The 20,115-nt window shown below is 40.1% G+C and overlaps 2 protein-coding genes across 2 annotated transcripts; one reads left to right on the top strand and one right to left on the bottom strand.

The window, feature by feature from the left end:
• Window positions 1-986: 986 nt before the first annotated feature.
• fam161b (FAM161 centrosomal protein B) lies at window positions 987-6,628 on the bottom strand. The gene is made up of 9 exons (XM_086094703.1): window positions 6,064-6,628; window positions 5,326-5,552; window positions 4,821-5,245; window positions 3,874-4,163; window positions 3,152-3,270; window positions 2,018-2,185; window positions 1,844-1,943; window positions 1,600-1,772; window positions 987-1,393 (listed from the first exon to the last, which is right to left on the bottom strand). Exons 2-8 carry the CDS (start codon window positions 5,520-5,522, stop codon window positions 1,605-1,607), a joined length of 1,467 nt encoding a protein of 488 aa, XP_085950829.1. The 5' UTR covers window positions 5,523-5,552; window positions 6,064-6,628; the 3' UTR covers window positions 987-1,393; window positions 1,600-1,604.
• On the top strand, window positions 5,487-19,503 carry coq6 (coenzyme Q6 monooxygenase). Its single transcript, XM_086094704.1, has 12 exons — window positions 5,487-6,707; window positions 6,812-6,946; window positions 9,559-9,617; window positions 12,615-12,741; window positions 13,634-13,764; window positions 13,845-13,952; window positions 15,415-15,477; window positions 15,558-15,665; window positions 16,229-16,431; window positions 18,325-18,440; window positions 18,700-18,866; window positions 19,324-19,503. Exons 1-12 carry the CDS (start codon window positions 6,506-6,508, stop codon window positions 19,351-19,353), a joined length of 1,449 nt encoding a protein of 482 aa, XP_085950830.1. The 5' UTR covers window positions 5,487-6,505; the 3' UTR covers window positions 19,354-19,503.
• The last annotated feature ends 612 nt before the right edge of the window (window positions 19,504-20,115 follow it).

Below are 20,115 nucleotides of genomic sequence, written 5' to 3'. Positions count from 1 at the left end.
ATATATATATATATATATATATATATATATATATATATATATATATATATATATATATATATATATGTGTGTGTGTGGGTGTGGGTGTGTGTGTGTGTATTAAAAAAAATCTAATTTAAAAACAATTCAGAAAAACTGAAACAAATTTAGAAAAACAGCAGGAAAAAAATATTATTCAGAAAAACAAGGGGGAAATCAGAAAAGCAGAAAAAAAATGATTTTTAAAAAAAATAGGGGAGAAAAAACATTCTAAAAAAATATATATATATTTATAGAAACAGAAAAACAGGGGGAAATGCCAGAAAAACACACACAAAAAAAGATTATTCTGAAAAAAGAGAAATATCTAAAAAAAATTGGGAGAAAATTATTCAGGAAAAAAAATGAAAAAATATTTTTTAAAGAAAAAAAATACTTAAAAAAACTGAAAATAAAATTCAATAAAACGGAAAAAAAATGAATGCAATAAAACAGAAAAGAAAAACTACAAAAAAGAAAAAAAAGCCTCCCAAAAAATTACTAAAAAAAACAAACACTTGAGATGTTTTTTTTTCAAGTGAATGTAATACGTTTCTGTGTGCAAGTGTGAATACAGTACCTTACAACATGTGTTTAACCATGCTTATATGTATGGACCGATACCAGTATGAGTACTCAACGCTTGTGTAGTCACTGATACCGATACAAAGTACTGATACTACCACTACTGTTGATACATAAAATTAGAGCGGGGAAAACAACATCTACGTTTAAAGAAAGACCTAATATCACAATACAGCATTTTTCCATACAGCATTGCATGAAAATAATGGCAATTTTCTATCCTTCTAATTTCTAATTCCTTGTTCCTGATTGCGAGACGTCCACAATATGGCAGCAAGTACTTTAGCCTGATACTGATATCTGGTATTGATACTCGATCATCCCTATGGAATGTTTTGGATAAAAGAGTGGATAAGCAAATGAATGTCACAAACAGAAGGATCTGAACAGATGTTCAGTTTATTTTATGTTTATTTTGATAAGCAAGTGTCTGCAAAACAACGGAGCTCATTATTATTCATGAACTGATGCTGCACGCATATTTACAATCATCTAAAATATGACATTCTGTGACTCATTTACGTGGTTATTTGTATTGTTGCATGTTTTCCCATGGAATTGTACGGTGCAGATGTTTTGAGATTTCTTAATTTCTAGTTGCACATGTTGGCGTACCCATTGTTGATGTGGTCAAGTAGACATGAGTCACATTTGAATACAGTGTTGTGCTCTCGCCAAGTGGCCACAAAAACATTGTACCGTCTTATCATGACAATCATTCCCCTTTGGACTCCAACGCTGTTCTCATCCACATCTTCAATTTTCTCCACCGGCGTCTACGGTTGCCTCCCTAAATCAGACATGTTGGCTTAGAAAATGTCTATATTGTAATTATATTTCATTTTTACTTGGCTACTATATTTTTCTTGTTCTGGGCAGGTCCCGAAAATGATGTAATGTCACATGCGCAAAACCACATGAAGTCCTTGAACATGCTATTCATAATATTACTGGAAATAGTGGGATCACATCAAGTATGAAGAAAACAATTCTCACTCTGTTCAGTCTTTGTCATTGTTGTGGACATCTGGGTTCGTGTCATGTTTCGATGTTGATGAGATGGACGTCCCCGTGAAAGCGCCTCCCTTTTTTTCAACAAACTGCTCTTCGACACCGGCTTTCCTCAGCTCATCCTTGTACGCTTGTTCTGCTTGAGCTTTGGCATTCCTCTGATAAATCAAAGATGACATCACAGCCACGTACGCAAGCAGATGGTGATGCGGCCCAACACGCCACTCACCTGTTTCGCCTGTTCGAACAAAAGGGGACGCTCTCGAACGCGAGCCTTCATGTCCTGTAGGTCTCTCAGGTAATCTCTTGTCCTTTGTCGATCCGCCTCCCTGTGGAGATGATGTTAGCTTACATGGATGTCTCCAAACTGGAGATGCAATGACCGTGCTTGTCCATCACTCACCGATGGTGCTGCACTCTTTCGTCGTAGACTTCTTTCAAGGTTTTGTGAGGGTCCAGCAACTTGGCATGGAGGGACACCGTCTTCCTCATGGCCTCTGACTTGCTCTGGTATTTCCTCACCCAGTCTGCACTCTCCTGATTTTTCCCATCCCTCACCTCCATGGATTTCCTACAAACACATATTAGGTTAGATACATAGGCTAAGGTCAAAACTGATTGACAGGGCAACTCACCATTTCCCCTCAATTGTGGGATTGACTTCACACATTTTTTCAGAACGACACTAACTCAAATTTTGAGTAGTCTTTGATACCAAGAACCAATACCACTAGTACTTTTGATATGAAAAAAAAAACAATGATAGATCATTTTAAAGAAAGATCTATATGTCCCAATATAGGATTTTTCCTTAAAATTGCATTAAATTAATGGCAATTTTTTATTCTTCAAATTTCAAATTTCTAGTTCCTGACTTCCTGGTCATGAGACGAAGAATACTCTTATCAGCTGCCATCACGAGTGCCCTACTTAATCAGTGGACATTAAACAAAAAATAAAAAATAAATAGTTTTGCTTTGGCGAGAATTCCATTTTTCCACTTTAGACTAGACTCATCCTTTTACTTTTTTTTCCTTGCTCGCTTTCTCACTCACTCACCAAGGTTATTATAGCTAACAAAAACTAACAAAATAATTGAAACTAAAGTTGAGGGAAAAAAAGCTTCAAAAAAAGAAAGAAAACTAACTGAACTTGCATTTATAACACTCACTATTTATGATGAAAATATTATTTGCTTTAGCTTTTGTCAATTTACATTATATATGAGCTTTCAAGGTTCATTTTCTATTTTGGTTATTACAGAAGAAGGAAGGTCAAGCAGGAAATAGTTATTTTTCTTTATTACACAATACTTATATAAAATATATATATAAAAACTAATACTAAAACTAATAAAACACCAAACTAAACTGAAGAATTTAAAACATTTATAAAAGTAATATGTTTGCTCTAAAAACTCATCAAAACTAACTGAGTTTAAAAAAACCCAATCTATATTAAAACAATTTAAACTACATGAATCCAGTCACTCACTCACTCATTTACAACCCTAACACGATCCCACTGGCGACCTTACCTGATGGCCATGCAGCGTTTCCTTGTTGCATCTGTGATGTAAGTTGGGAGTGTGTCTGCAGACAACGACTTTAGGGCACCACATGACTTACTTCGACTCAGATTACTTTGACTGAGCATCTGTAAAAAGAAAAAAAGAAAAAAGGAAAAGCATACATTATAAGCAGAGTTTTTACAGTCAAAGCTCATTCAAATTATTAATGGTGACACTTTAATATGTCTTTAATATCAGTCCCAGTTATCAAACTACTTTTCTAGATGTATATTTTTCTTAAATATTCTTTTGTCACTGGCAGCCTCCCATGAAACCGCATGAGAACAGACTCAAGAATAGGACAGGAAGAAAACGGAATTATTATGTAAGGATGGGTGCACGTTTTACATAATATGTGCATTGTGGCATGGGACTCGACAAAAAGTCCCATGCCACAAAGATGACATGCACGTGGCTTTGGAACAACATATTTTGAGGTTAGCTGGCGAGGTTACACACTATAATGGTTGGGAGGTTTATAAATATCTTTCTATGAGAAACCAAGCACATGGAACATTACCTTGTTCTATTTTAACTCGCTGCATAAACCTCAAAAGGCTTTTATAGAAAATGGATACCTGTACTCATCCTAAAGTGCAATACTTGACATTAGTCATAACTCCTGTTGTTATTTTGAAATATTGTAAAAGTAGAAATCACATCAGTAAAACAGGAAGTGGGATGTTTACCTGTGACTTTTCAGAACTTGGCTTATGTTGCCTGGCGGGAAGGGCGGATGTTCTCAGGTAGAAGGGTTGACACTTGGTCAAATCTTTACTTTGTGATGTTCTCAGACTCTCCGTCTGTAGAGCTTTGTGCAGCCGCTTGAAATCAGGCACCTGCTGGTTGATCTTGGGCTGGAAGCTCGGCTTCTCGTCCAGGAATGCCAACTTTTCCATTCTGGTGCGCTCTGCAATGCGAAGTTTGGGATTCTCCTGTTGTGTGGTGCTGATGTGACCTTTCCTGCAACGCTGCGGGTCTGCACAAACATTTCAAAAAGGAAAGACATGTAAACTCCACGCATGAGGGCTGGAGTCAAAAGTCGAACCCTAAATGACTTGCCATGTACAATGATGCCACTTTTGTCTAAATTAACTCATTCACTGCCATTGACAGCTATAGACGTCAAAAATTAATTTGAACTATTTCTATTAGTTTGTTTTTTTTTCATTTTGTTACAAGAGTATGAAAACCTAGAAACTCTTTTTTTTGTACACGGAAGTCATGCGATTAATTACGATTACAAATTGTAATCGCATGATGCCCCTAATTTTTAATAATCTTTTCTTTTTTTTAAAAACATAAATATAGATATATTTTAAATTTTTAATAATCTTTTTTTTTTTTTAAGAAAAGATTATTAAAAATTAGGGGCGTCAGGCGATTACAATTTTTAATCGTAATTAATCGCATGACTTCACTAGTTAACTCACAATTAATCACACATTTTATATCTGTTCTACTACAATAAAAAAAATCTAGGATTTCATACTCTTGTTAACAAAAGTGGGAAAAATGTTAAACTAATAGAAATAGTTAAAAAGAATGTTTGACGTCTATAGCCGTCAATGGCAGTGAACGAGTTAATTGCTAGACCTCACCAGTATCACCATGCAAAGAAAGAAAGCTCTCACACCTGCTGGCGCTTGAACTCGTTTGGGAGAGGACCGCTGAACATGGTTTACACTTGTCTTTTTTGCCTCCTGCGAGACTTGGTTGGACAGCTCAACCAATTTCTCCTGTTTCTTCTTTTCTCTCTCCTGGAAGCTGAAAGGTTTCTGAACAGAAAGCAGAAAGGTTTTCCTTTGCTCTAACCCTTGCTTCCTTTCCTTGTCCCTCCGCTCCATCATCTCCCCGTAGGGAGGATGTCTGACTTGAACGGGGACAGGAAGTGCGCTGAACTTTTTCTTGCATTCAGCCTCAGCCTCCTCCTCTTTCTTCTGCTGCGTTGTTTTGCATGAAGCTGCTCGTTCACATTGCTGTGTCCAGGCGCGAGGCAAAGTGTCGTGATGCTTGCATTCAGATGACAATTCCAAGACTGGAGCAGGCAACTCCAGCAGCCTGCAATGGTTTGATAGAGAATAAATTCTTAATAAACCACATTTCTTATACTGTACTAGATGCACACTGAGGAGACTTACTTAGTCTGAGGAGACAGTTTGTTTATATCTGCTGAAAGGAGAGTGTTGTGACGAATCCTGCTCTCCAACTGTTCCCTGTGCCTCCTCTCTGTCTCCTGCAGCTGCTGTCGGATCGAGTCGCTGAGATACCGCAGCCTATGATGGAGGATTTCTTCTGATTCTGAACCATTTGCCAACATCAGATCTGGCTCTGACATGTTTGTTGGTCAAGAGGGTTGAAATGTCATCTGGAATGCACAGGGGTTGAGGCACTGATCAGAGAAGATTGTAGAGAAACGATTGATGACATCACTGAATTTTGCAAAAACCATGAACAAGCTAGGGTTTGCAAATATTTGTGTCGGGTGGGTTTCCACTTTCCATACAAGCAAGAATTTAAACTACAAACCGAGAACATTTCTGGAAAAAAAATAATGAAGACTACATTAATTGCATGGGCTTTTTACTTTTTGACTGCCATCTTATAACATCTATCTTATATCCATCTCTACATAGTTGTAGATCCTATCCATGCCACCATCTAGCTATGGAACAAACTTGGAAACCACAAGAACAAACTAGAAGACGACCACACCCCCAGTTTGCGTATCACATGTTACCATGGCAACCAAACAGTCCATTCGATAGAACGCGTAATGTGGAAAGAGTTACCATAGAGAAGTATTTATATTATTGTTAGTTTTAACTTTGATGAACAAGCGGTCGTTGTAATTTTGAACAGGCTAAACAGCTGCTAACCTGATAAAAGGCGAGTTGTGTGCGGTGTTTCTCTGCATCGATGCTTCTTCTGTGTTCACGCATCTTCGGCGATCAAGTATAATATGCTGCGTTTGGACCTTGTAATAGAGAAGCAGAAGTTAGCACAGTCTTTAAAAACACAAAAACAAAACATAAGGGACCGCGCGTGTCGTCATTCTCGCGCCAGCACTGTGTGGTCAAAAGCGGAAGCGCAAGCCGCAGCAAAAGTCTCTCGTGATTGGTTATAAAGCCGGAAGTGATTTCTCCGTGCCCCAAATTGTCAACACAACATGGCTGTAGTTGTGAGGTGACACGGTTGCTCTTTTTAGGACGCGCTCAAGGAGAAACCGTAATTTGCGTAGTATATTTAAGCGGTAAGGCTTCGACGGGGGAATGTTTAACCTACTTTAATGTCAGGCTTGTTTCGTTTAAATACCGAATAATGCAAAACCTTACAAGGGCAAGCGTAGCCCTAAACGGGTTCGGACGGTGTTTAATGGCAGAAAAACGCTTATTTGCAGTAAAAAGTATCAGTCGAGGACTAGTGTGTGCAGAGCATGGCGACGATAGCGGAAGCAATGAGGTTTATGATGTTATTATATCCGGGGGAGGGATGGTTGGATCTGCAATGGCATGCTCCCTAGGTGAGTGACCACATCCAGCTGTCAACATCGAAAAGCTGCGATTTAACAACAAAAATTAGTAAATAAATCAGCAGAAATCGTGATATATAGTTTTCTCCTGGCAGGCATGGATCCCAACTTGTCAGAGAAGAAGATCCTTCTCCTTGAAGCAGGAAACAAGAGAATGATGGATAAGGTCCCTGACAGCTACAGCACCAGAGTCAGCTCCATCAGTCCAGGCTCTGCTACACTCCTCACTGGTGCAGTAGGCTACATCACCTCTTTGTTGACCTCTAATGTAGTGATCTTGGTGCCATGGCACATTAGTGACCAGCAGACGTACTGCGGGATATAATCCAATTTCACTTAAATGGTCTGAAAATTATTATTAATTTTCCACAAAAAAAAGTATATATTTTTAGTCTATGCTACCAACATATAGTGACAGGCAAAACAATTTAATGGTTTTCCACTAGATGGCAGAAGTTACAATTAAACTATCCATTTGTTGCCATTCCTCCAACAGCAACATAGCTTGTTCTAACAGACCTAGATTTCACGCTAGGTAAATTCGTGAGTAAATTGAGACAAGACAATCCACTATATCACCAATTATTCTGCACCTTTTGCAACATTCTTATTCAGTGTTGTGCTTTGAGATTAAATATGTGCTGTGCGGGTTTGAGAAATTCAACTCTCAACCTAACTGAATTTTATTTATAGAAAAGGCATGGCCGGTATTCAATTTTGACAGCATGATGACTTGTGATGGGTGAGTACCAATACCAGCTATCTGTATTGTATAATTTCAATGTATTGGTACTCGTGATCAGGAAGTAGAAATGGGAAAGTAGAAGTATAGAAGATTGCCTTAAATTTCATGTAATTTTAAAGAAAATGCTACATTGGGTTATGTCTGTCATTGTTTTTTTTGTTTTTTGTTTTTGATTTATGCATCAAAGGTACTAGTGGTATCGGTACTTGGTATCGGTGTCTGGCACTACTCAAGCGTTGAATACGGTGGTATCCAACTGAAAAAAATTGTATCAAACATCCCTCATGATGGATGGATGGAGCGGCACGGTGGCTGACTGGTTAGCACGTCCGCCTCCCAGTGCAAAGGTTGTGAGATCAAGTCCGGGCTTCGGCCTTCCTGGGTGGAGTTTGCATGTTCTCCCCGTGCTTGCGTGGGTTTTCTCCGGGTACTCCGGTTTCCTCCCACATTCCAAAAACATGCATGGCAGGTGAATTGGACACTCCAAATTGTCCATAGGTGTGATTGTGAGTATGGTTGTTCGTCTCTGTGTGCCCTGTGATTGGCTGGCAACCAGTTCAGGGTGTACCCCGCCTACTGCCTGAAGCCAGCTGGGATAGGCTCCAGCAACCCCCGCGACCCTTGTGAGGACAAGCGGTACAGAAAATGGATGGATGGATGGATCCCTCATGATAACTGGGCAAAAATATCGCTGTATCACAGTATTAGAATTACAGCCTTATTTTTTTTGGGGGGGGGGGGGGGGGGGTAAATAAAAACAGATTTTTTTTCCCGATGGACATAATCTAACAAAATATATCATATCTGGTACATAAAAAAGTGCACCATGTTAAGTTTGAATGAATAAACAAAATACATTATGTTAATTTTCTGGTTTAATTCTTCTTAGCAAATCACAGTGTCACAGGTGCGTTATTTTATATTTTATTTTTAAACACACCTGTGGGCTACTCAAATTGTCCTTTTGGTTAACTCAGGGGTTAGCAAATTCGGTCCTAGTGAGCTGCAGTCCTGCATGTTTTCGGTGTCTCCTGCCTCCAACCTAGGTGTTTCAAATCATCAGCTCCTAATTACGTTCTGCAGGAGCCTCTCAGCTGTGTTCGAGGAGGGAGACATCAAAAACATCTAGGACCGAACTTGCCTACCCCTGGGTTAACTAGTACAGCTGGCACCATGTTTCAAGTGGTGAAAGGAGATGCTTTACTTTAGCCAGCTGCATAAAAAATAAAAATAAAAAATACAATAAAAATAAAAGCTAGATTTAACAACAGCATCAATTTGCAGGCCCAATTGATAAACACTATACATTTTAAAACCCAAGTTCAAGACTGTTGGCTTTAGATAAGAGCCCGGGGGCTCAGGTCAACTCGGTGGGATGTCCAAGGGCCTCTGGGACCAAACACCATAACTTATGTTTACTTGTCATTGAAATTCAAGAGTCATTCAAGAGTATCAGTGACATCCAGGCTTTGATGTCCTCCACACAAAGTGACCTTAAGGAGAGAACGTCCATTTTACTTAGCGGGACATACTGTAGATGTGACTGTCATCCGCATGCCAGTGAAGCACCACGCTTTCTTAAAATGGAATCCAGGGGCAGCAAGTACAATGAAAACGGCATGGGCTCCAAAATTGAACCCTGTAGAACACCATAGCAGGGATGACTTAAAACTTGAGTGCAAAAACTCCATGACGTTATGTTCATCCAAATATTAATTCAACTGAGTACGCACTACTTTTTCTAGATTTTTGGAAATAGATCAAGGCCATGTTTGAGACTACGCCAGAATGCAAGTTGATAATGACCAATACTTGAGAGGACTCTTAAAGAAATGAAGAAGAGTACAAGTCACAAGTGGAGCCAGATGGCTTAATCTGGTCAATCACATCCTTTAAAAACCTCAAGGAAACAGCTTCAAAGTGTAAGGGTCAAATAAAGGTCATTGTCAGAGGGGGTCAAATAAAGGTCATTGTCAGAGGGGGTCAAATTTGGTGTTTGAAACAGAGCCTGAGATGCCATAATGTGTTTTTGGACTTTCATCAAAAAGTTCTTGTTTCAAGTATCGTGTAGTTATCGAATCTCTTGTTTTTGTGCAGGTATTGGTGCATGGGAGCATATCACAAAATTGAGGTGCAAGCCTTATAAAAAGATGCAGGTACGTTGATCATTCTTTGGTTTAATTGCTTGTCATCTGTGTAGCTCTGAAGCCTTAAAAAAAAAAATGCAATTTCTCAATCTGTTTCAAGGTTGCCTGAGTTTTTTTTCATTTGACTGCCTCTTGCTGTTTTTAACATGAGAAGTACTGCACACTGATATTCTCCATGTATTTCTGTCATCCAGTAATCATGATACTATACAATTTGTGGAGAGCAAATTCTTTGACATTCCACTTGTACACCGTCCGGCTTACAGCGAAATGAACAAGAAACTCATTTGCGGTGTGTATAATTACGCACATGGTATGGAGTCATTTACATTAAATGCTGGGTTCAGGTGACATGTAATTTCTTCATTCCTTTATACAATGTCTGCCTTTATTAGCAGCCCTATAAAATAAAATAAAACATACTTTCATGATAAAATGAGACAGTTTCTTTTATTCTTCAAACCGTGTTTTTGATGAGGATGAAGTCCTTTTGCCGTTTGCAAATTGCTACTCACTCCCGGTGTCTTCTAATTATGAAGATTCATGCGAACAAGTGCAGGAAGATGAAAGGTTGTTTGCCGCTTCATGGCATTGGATGCAAGGCGCAGGCCGGCTTGTAAGATGTGGTCGCTGCGTACCAAAAGCCTTGACCGCAGTGTTTCACTGCGGGGCTAAGATGTCATCATGCCATGCCTTTTTTTGGGTGATTATGGCAACGTACCTCACCCATGATACCTTTCTTCTGCTACTTTTTTGTTTGTTTTGCCTGCTGGATCATAGTCATTCAAATCTTAGCCATAGAAGGGAAATTATGTGCTGCGTGTCTAAATAACATTTGCACCGTGCTGAAACTCTCCCCTCCTTGAAGTAAAGAGAGTTTAAATTCAGAACAAGGTCATTTTCTCTCAAGGTTGCGAGTGTTTAAATGTTGCAAGGAAAGCAATAGCTGCATCGCGTCACCCTGTGTTAAACAAACCCCAAACAATTTTTGGGCTGGTCTCTCTCTCGCTCTCTTTTTTTTTATTTATTCTTCTTAACCACTTATCACAAGTTGTAAACCCAAAACGCCATTAGTGGCTTTTTTAAAGGGTATGTCCCCTGACTTTATGGTAAGCTGGAAAGAAAGAGTAGCAGCAGCAGCAGTAGTGTATTACAGCTGAATGACAGGTTACCTCAGCGTAGTTACAAGTTGGACTAAGCAAATACTTTCACCCACTCATGTTTAACTCAAATAGCGCATTCAAGTTCGGAATTAGAGTTCAACGGAAGACAATATTATTGACGGGTTCCATACTGCTTACAAACATGTCATTTGTGCACCAAATAACATGTTTGAATAAGCTCAACTTGTTAAATGCCGCTTAGTCTTCCGCCTTCTTGATCCGGGATCCTTAAAGTGTGGTATGCGGGCTCCCTTGAGTTCTACATGAAAGCGTCGGGTCAGGGCTGAACAATTTTGAAAAAAAAATCGTTTGATTTAGATTTTTTCCTTCATAATGTGCGATAATTTTTTTAAAGTCACATTTTGTATTTTTTTTTACAAATACAATCAGTAAATTAATCTGTATTACAATAGACAATGTCAGATTTATTATACATCAGAATCTGATTTATTGGCCAAGTGTGTAAAAACACACGAGGAATTTGTCCTCACAGTCACACAAACTTGTCAGATAAAAAACGAAAAATAACAAAGACTAACAGAGGGAGACAGAACAGGAAGCCTGGCGGTTCACGACTTTGCATCCCAAGTTTCTTAGGGAAAAAAGGAAACATGTGGAGGGAGAAAACAATAAGGCCCAGTCTGTGCTCCTGTAAAGGGTGGGAGCACAGTATTGGACCTGGAAAAAAACTCATCCTTAAAAGGTTTTGGTCTTATAGGTTAGGCTAATGCTAAAATAAAGTCAACTAACCCATGAATTAATGTGAAAGACAGTTTTTTAAAACTAATTCACTGCCATAAATTCATTAAAATATATATATATATAAAATTAGGGGCAAAAGGCGATTATTATTTTTTTAAATTGTAATTAATCGCATGACTTCACTAGTTAACTCACGATTAATCACACATTTTATCTGTTCTAAATATTCAATTTAAAAAATCTAGGTTTTCATACTCTTGATAACAAAAGTGGAAAAAATGTTAAACTAATAGAAACAGTTCAAATTAATTTTTGACATTTATAGCAGTCAACAGCAGTGAATGAATAAAAAAAAGAAAAGAAAATATAAAAAATTCGGGGCGTCAGGCGATTAAAGTTTTTAATCGTAATTAATCGCATGACTTCACTAGTTAACTCGCGATTAATCACAAATTTCATATGTGTTCTAAATGTTCAATAAAAAAAATCTAGGTTTTCATACTCTTGTTAACAAAAGTGGAAAAAAAAGTTAAACTAATAAAAATAGTTAAAATAAATTGTTGATGTTTATAGCCGTCAATTGCAGTGAATGAGTTAATATACTTAATTAACGCTGTAACGTACTAAACACTTTAGCTTGCAGTCTTCTCAGCATTCACAAATGTTTTTAAGCACTAATCCTATCTACATACTAAATAAACAAATAAAATATACATGTATAAAAAAAATTATACATTTTTTCAAAGTTGTAGCCTTTGAGGTTTGAAAATTGCATTCTACTATTTTGCGATATCTATTTGAATTTGAATAGGTTCTTTGATTGTTCCAAAATTTAAGTGCAGTGTTAAAGTTCAAACGTATTAGATGTACACTTTGGCCAACTATGCTACTGTATTTCAATATTGGTCACGATGGTGGCACTTGGAGAGCCAAGTATTTTTTTTAGGTGGTACTGTGTATAAAAAGTTGGCAAACCACAGTTCTAGATGAATGGCGCGTTTATGACCTAATCTATTTAGCAGGCCGGGCCCGCCAAGCTTCGACAGCAGCTTTGACGCGATCATCTCGGGCCGGCTATATATAAAGAAGGGGGAGGATTAGCTTGAGGCCAGACCACAGACGTAATGACTCTCTCATTTAGGTTTGGGATGCCTGCTCCGATGCCCTGATCACATTTGATAAGGACAATCTGGAGGAGGTGATGGCCTACATCGTGGAGAACGACGTGGTCGTGGCTGCACTCACCAAACAGCTGGACAGTCTGTCTGGTGAGCAGAACATCACTCAGTACGCTCGCCCATGCCACCGCATTATTCCATCCTGTGGGGTTTTTAGCTGGACTCCCGCCATGAGCCGTTTATATTTTTCCGTCAATTTGAATCAAACCTCACATTTTAGGAACTGCCGAGGCCCTGCGAGGACACGTGAAGTGGTCCAGTGACCTATTTAAAGCCGCCATGTGCTTCTCGCCTGGCCGCCACCACCGTTCTAAAGCGCTGACGGCGTACGGCGCTCGATCGCTGTTGACATTAAACCAAAATGCTGCAAATAAAAAGCAGCCCTGCTATGTGCTCGGCAGTTTTTATATTTACAAAAGCTTTTAGGCCAAACGAGGGGCGTGTGGTTCCCGCACGTTTTTGGCCCCATGTGCTTGCCATTTGTCTTCCTCTCATTCTACTTCAAGATGTAGTACATGAAAAGTGTGCTGCCTGCCAGCTGTTTTCAATGAAATCTCCCTCTCCAATCACCAAAACCCATATTTAACATCCGTGTTCGGTAACCAGTAGCCAATCTGTGGATGGGTCCCGCTCCAAGTCGGCATGAGCAAGCGGAGCTCAGGCCGCTTTCATGTTTTGGAGGGAGCAGCTGTTGGTATTTTCGGAAGTGCAGGAGGAGGTTTGATGCAATATTCAACAAGCTGGCAGCATGTGCAAAGCGTGGCGTGGTCGGCTTGTAGATAAACACTATTAGGCCATGGCGTGTGGCAGGCCCGGGGCCATTAAGATGTGAACCTGCAGGCATTTTGTGCCGGGGAAGGACGGCGTGCTGTTTTACAACTAGCCGTGCATGCTTGGAGGAACAAATATGAAAAATGCAGATTTAGTGATGATATTTATAAAGTGACCTATTTTGTTGTACTCCCTGATCATTGTTTGTCAGACAACGTGCAGGTGAAGTACCGGTCCAAAGTGGTGAAGTACACATGGCCGTCGCCGCAGCAGGCGCTACGCTCCGTGCCCTGGGTGCAGGTCACGTTAGCCAGCGGGGAAAGTCTAAAGACCAAACTGCTTGTAAGTTTGTACATTTCCTTATTCCAATTCACAACTTTGCGACGCCTCGTCATCTTTTTTTGCTGCCTCGTGTGTTTTAGATCGGAGCAGATGGACCCAACTCCATGGTGAGGCGGCAACTGGGGATCCCCACAGTCAAGTGGAATTACGACCAATCAGCTGTGGTTGCTGTGCTGCATCTATCAGAGGTTGATGATGAGCAGACTCATTCTTACAGATTAATTTGATGTGAGGGTTCGGTGAATGCGCATAAGTAATTGGTATTGGTATTATCCTCTGTTGTGGCAGCACGTATCGCCCTCGTATTTACGGGTTGCTCTAAACGAGCCAATTGCACGTCATGCGATCACGTGTTGTAGAGCCAATCACAAGCTGGGATGTACGGGACAGTGCGGAGCACTTCGTATTATTGGCGGAGCCAGGATACATTGACGGCTGCTTTTTCTTCCGGGTCAAGTATTTTAATCGTTTTCATGCATTTATAAACAAAAGTAACGACTTTGTTTTGAAAATGTATCAAGTAAAAAAGTACAAATAAAGTACAAAGTCGTCTAAAAAAATGAATACTCAGGAAAGTACAAAGTATTGAAAAAAAGTACTCAAGTAAAGTAACAAAGTATTTGTACTTTGTTACTTCCCATCTCTGGCATTAGCGCAGCCATTTTGGCAGCATAGAAAACGCATCTGCCACTTTGCGTAAACGGCAAACGCCATTTTTTTAACAACGATTGACAACTGTTGTGGACAAGCTGCCACAACGAGAAGAGGCAAAAAAAGGATCGAGCATGCTCCAGGCTACCAAAAGAGGAACCAATGCGTAGCCAATGTTGCACTTTGTACATTGTGGCTAACTCAGCAGATGCTAACTGCTATCGCACGCAAAATGTGGGGGAAATAATCTGTTTCGTTCGTTTGTGCTGCTACGGTTTAATAGATTGAATAGGTTGAATTTAATAACTGACTAACACCATAAAGAAAGCTTTATACACCATAAATGACGGCGGCCGTGGACGAATTAGCAGCTGCTAAGTTGCTAACGTACATAAATAACATTGAGAGACTTGCGTGAAACTGCTAACTTCGATTGCATTTTGAGCACACATAAAGGGGAAATAAATTTGGATTGTACAAACTTGTAAAGCCTTTGTATGATCAGATTTGAAAGCACTCGCCAGCAAGAGAGGAGGTAGTTCCGCGAAGCAGCGTCGCCGATTTGGGGGAAAAAAAGAAATCCCTCCTGATACTTCACCGGCAATCCAACATGTCCACCTCGCGCATGTAAATCATGTCCTTTTCATCAAAGGGACTGTCCATGCAAGTTGACGGATGAACGCCAGTTTTTGCCTAACTCGCCGTTGTAGACTTTCCTGCCACAGGGGGGCGTGTTCAGAAAAATAGTCACGTGACGTCCGGATGGAGTGGACATTGAAAATAAGTCGTATCTTGCTCATATAGCCACAGATTTTCATGTGGTTTACGTTTTGCCATGTGTCTCACTTATTGATTTCACCTAATTATAAAAGAAGGTTAATTCATGTAAATAATACAAAAATTTTTTTTGCATAATCCGGAATGCAGTTGATCCCAGTTGCTGTACTGTCCGGTGAGTGTATGTAAGATAGCATTTTCATGTAATATGTGTCTTAACAGCCCACAGAGAACAATGTTGCTTGGCAGAGGTTCCTCCCAACAGGACCCATTGCGATGTTACCGGTAACGTATTCATATAATAAACTCTTTTATTTTTATTTTATTTTTTTCATTATTAAACATCCATGTGTTTTCTGTCGTAGCTGTCGGACACGGCGAGCTCTCTCGTGTGGTCGACCAGTCACCACCTGGCCGAGGAGCTGCTGCTGTTGGATGACGAGTGCTTTGTCGACGCCATCAACTCGGCCTTCGTGAGTGCCAATTAAAAACCAGCAAGCCTCACATCCTTGTCGCGGCCCGTGCGGTTTGTGTCCTCCGCCTCTCGTCCAGTTGTTTTTTTTTGTGAGATGTAAACACGTTTTGACAGGACTTGAAACAATTGCAATATTCCTTTGGACAAATGATATACCTATCCCTTTCTTGTGTTTGGAGGAACTCCTTTTTCCCAAGCTGGCTATTTTTACTGCCTGCTGAAGGATGGGGTCACCACGGTTGAGTCACGTTTGGTTTCAGTCCTGGTTTGGTAATTAAACTTGCGGTCTGCCAGTGTTGACCATTACTGCATGGAATGTTTTTCAAACGGAGCTAATTCAACTGTGTTGCCTGGCCTGCATCTTCTTTTAATTAGCCCTCCTCCCCGAGCCTCGCCAAACCCTTTAGTTAGAGGGAGGGCAAATAACGGCCCTCGCCTGGAATTCAGCTTTACTCAAATGTCAGCTAATTTCGTTGTCCACTCTAAACGCTATGGTCTGTTTTCTCTCTCATGCGCTCTTCTTTCTCCACGTGCGAATCCCTCGGCACGGCGCGCCCGCAGTGGAGCAACGAGAAACAATCGGAGCTGGTGGAGACGGCCGGGTCTCTCTTCCGCGGCGCGCTCGCCGCCATCATGCCGTCGGCGGGTTCGCCTCGCCAGCTGCCCCCGAGCGTGGCGGCCATCGGCCCCAAAACCCGCGTCATGTTCCCTCTGGGCATGGGCCACGCATCGGAGTATATTAGGCACAGAGTTGCACTCATTGGGTAAGAAAAACTGAATGTTGAGTCATGACAATTGGATTTGAGCAATATTTGGGGGATTAGACATTAGAAAAATGTCAAAATTAGTGCTTTAAAAGTTTGAGTTAATTTAAAGTTCTTTTAACGCCACTATTTTTTTTAACTCGCGATTAATGAGCGCCTATACTGGGGGAATTGCAGTCGCAACGCAGCGCAGACACGCCCACGTCAAAATTTTGCTGTAATAAATGTAATAATAATGCTCATATTTGTGGAGACTGGGGTCAAGTTGTATTTTACAATTTTAAAAATATGCAGAATTTCACAAGTTACTTCATGTTAAAGATTAAATAGCGTTTAATATGAAAAGAAAAATGCACTGAGGTGTCACCAATGTCTTACAAATGTAATTATGCCATCTAGTGGCAGAAAAAGGACCAACACAAATCAATATCACACTTGTTTTTTACAGTACATCTTTTTAATTTTAACTCAATTTGATGAATTCTTAAGAAATGACTTTATCAATGACTAAAAGTTGCAGCCATATTTCTATTGGTTTAAAAAAAATCTGCTTTTGTTAACAAGAGTATGAAAAATTGTTATTGTACATTTAGAACTGATATAAAATTTGCAATTAATCGTGAGTTAACTATTGAAGTCGTGATTAATTACGCTTAAGAATTTTAATCAGCTGACACCCCTAATAAAAAATAGAAAGAAAAAAAAGTTGTGAGAATCGCTTCTTCTGTTTAGGGTCATGCGTGAGTTGGAGTCTATCCCAGCTGACTTTGGGCGTGGCGCAGGGTGCACCCTAGACCGGAAGCCAGTCAATCACAGGGCACATATAGACACTATGGGCAATGTAAAGTCTTCAATTAAACTTGCATTATTTTGGAACGGGACACACGACGAGAAGAAAAGTCATGCGAGTACGTGGCATGAGAAAATATGCCAACGCCGCTCAGGAAGGCCCAAGCCATGATTTGAACCCGAAACTCTCACTTTAAGACAGAAGTGGAAGGCGCTTCACCTTTCCTCATCGCAGCTCGTTAAAGATGCGACTCGCTGCCTGCGTTTTTTTACTTGTCAATATTAGCATTGCAAAAAAATACAATACTTTGACACATTTAACTGTTGGCAAGAAAATAGAAAAATTATATATTTTCCAATCCCAATATAGCATTTTTCCTTAACTCATTCACTCCCAGCCATTGTCACTGAAGCAAACCCCTTTGCTCCTGTCTGTTTTAGTGGATTTTGACAGATTTTGCAAGGACCACAGAATATTGTGTTCTATTGCTCTAATAAAAACATGGAACCTACCAAAAGAAAGATTAGACTCTTTTCTTTCATCAGGAAAAAAAAAGTATATTTATCTATATATTAGTATTAGAATATAGTTTCATCATTATTCACAAATCTGTTTAAAACACTGGCAAAAATAGCTTTTTGCAACATGGCCCTGGTTGATCTCATATACTCTGCTGCCACCTGCTGGCCGTTTTTTGTAACAACTACCATTGCTTCAAGCCTTCTCTTCAGTTCAGAGGCTGCATCAAAGCTTTCTGTATGCTCTAGCTTACAAAAAAACATAAAAATGTATAAATACGTCTTTAGGAGCATGCTAACATTTAAAATAGAACATATTTTTACGTTTTTGGGAGCAAATGAGTTAAATTGCATGTTAAATGGCAATTTTCTATTCTCCTATCTCCCGATCAAAAAAAACACTGCCGCAAGAGGGCTTCCGATACTGGTATCGGTCGCCGTCGTGAGTACCAATACCTTGATCTAATTTCATCTGGGAAAATTGTTTCAAAATCTGAAGCAGGGTTTTAACAGATTGTTTTATACGTGTGTGTGCGTGCGTGTGGTGGCGCATTTGTATAGACAAGCATATGTTTGTCTTTCCAGGGACGCAGCCCATCGTGTCCATCCTCTGGCCGGTCAGGGCGCCAACCTTGGCTTCGGGGATGTGGCTTGCCTCACACAGCTACTGAGCCAGGCCGCCTTTAACGGGAAGGACCTGGGTCAGTGAGAGCTCCAAACAGACACGAGCGCTGCAACCAAAATTCGGTGGTTTCCCCTTAAACTCTTTTCCAAAAGGACCATCTCATGTGCACGCTGTTGAATTATAAAAAGCATCTTGTTTGATGTTTTTTTTCCCCTCTCTATTCATTTGGTTTTCAGAGGATATTGTGTTTTTTTTTTTTTCCCCCTAAAGTTAAAATGCTGCATTGACTCAATGCCACGTTGTCAGTTTTGAACCCCGAGTGGTTTGTTATGCAGGAGCAATGCCGCACCTGTTGGAATATGAAAGTGAGCGGCAGCGGCACAACCTGCCCATGATGGCCGCCATCGACCTCATGAAGCGCCTTTATTCCACCAATACGGCTCCTTTGGTTCTCCTCCGGACCTTCGGCCTGCAGGCCACCAACATGCTCCCGACGCTAAAAGTAAGCTCACCTCAACCTCATCATCATTGGCCGACCTGTCCCAAGCTAAACTCCGCCTCTGCGCTCTTTTGCGATTACACGTAGTTTTATTTCAGCAGTGCCTGTAATTTCCAAAGCGCTGAACGTACTACTATGGCAGCTAAGTTTAGCCCCAAATTTAGTGTTACCAAAAGTGTGTGGGTGGGGTGCAACGCTGGCACTAGGGCAGAGGACAGCGGTGGTGGCTTGTGTTTTCACACCCCTTTTATTACCGACCGCTCATGTGAAATGGCTTTATTCACTACTAAGTGATTCAGACCAACACTGTAAATTGGTGTAAGAGCCGTGAAAAAGTATTTGCTCGCTTCCTGGGTTAATTTTTTTGTTTTTTGGGGCAAGCCAAATTAATATCACCCATAAGACTACTGTAATAAATATTCAATGCAGTTTCTCAATGTTTCCTGTTTTGCGTGTGCAGGAGCAGATTATGGCGTTTGCAAGCAAGTGAGCCAGCCCCGCTGTCGAGATTTCTGCGCACTTCAAGGGATCGGTTCCATCTTTGCATTCAGTTTTGTTTCCTCCATTAGCTGATGGTTTGATTTCATTTGTAAAAATGTGGGACGACAACTAAATTTAATAAAGATGTATTTTTCTTCTTCTTTGGGTTTGTTTAATGTTCTCGGGCCTACAGAATCATGTGTCTAAAACCAGAGTCTTGAGTGGGGTTTCCGTCAACCCATTTTTATTCGAATTTTCAAGAAACGCGAAAATAAAACTGAATGGAAACGCTAGAAATTCGAAAAAGAGCCCAGAATTTGCAAATAAAGTTTTTACGCTTGGAGTGGGTGGATTTTGAATGGTATCAAAAAAAGGAAAATGCTAATTTTGGCTATGGTTTTGCGAAAAAACGCTGACAAGTTCGCACATCACGTCACACGTCCATTTGTTTTCACAAAGTGACGATAAACTAAAGGTATGTTGGGGGGGGCAGGTTAAAATCTTTTTTTGAATCAATTAAATAAGTAAATATTAATTCAATTTTAGATGGAAAACTGACAGCAAAGAAACGCTACGGTTTATCAAAAATTACAAAAGCAAACTCATACGACGTCATCGCACGCCGCAGTCGCTTCCTGGTCTTCTTCTTCTTTTAAATTACTGGTGGCTCACATCTATATAGTGTATACCGCCACCTACAGCGGCGGAGTCCCCTCTCAAAAGAACGGATGAGTCGCATTTTCACTAAATTCGTGTAAAAAAAATCTAAACA

The sequence above is a fragment of the Leptonotus elevatus genome, chromosome 14 (genome assembly GCF_054856555.1).
Source record: "Leptonotus elevatus isolate MCC_2025b chromosome 14, RoL_Lele_1.0, whole genome shotgun sequence".
Classification (NCBI taxonomy): Eukaryota; Metazoa; Chordata; class Actinopteri; order Syngnathiformes; family Syngnathidae; genus Leptonotus; species Leptonotus elevatus.
Note: the sequence above shows the minus strand (reverse complement) of the source record. Positions and strands in the feature narration are given on the sequence as shown.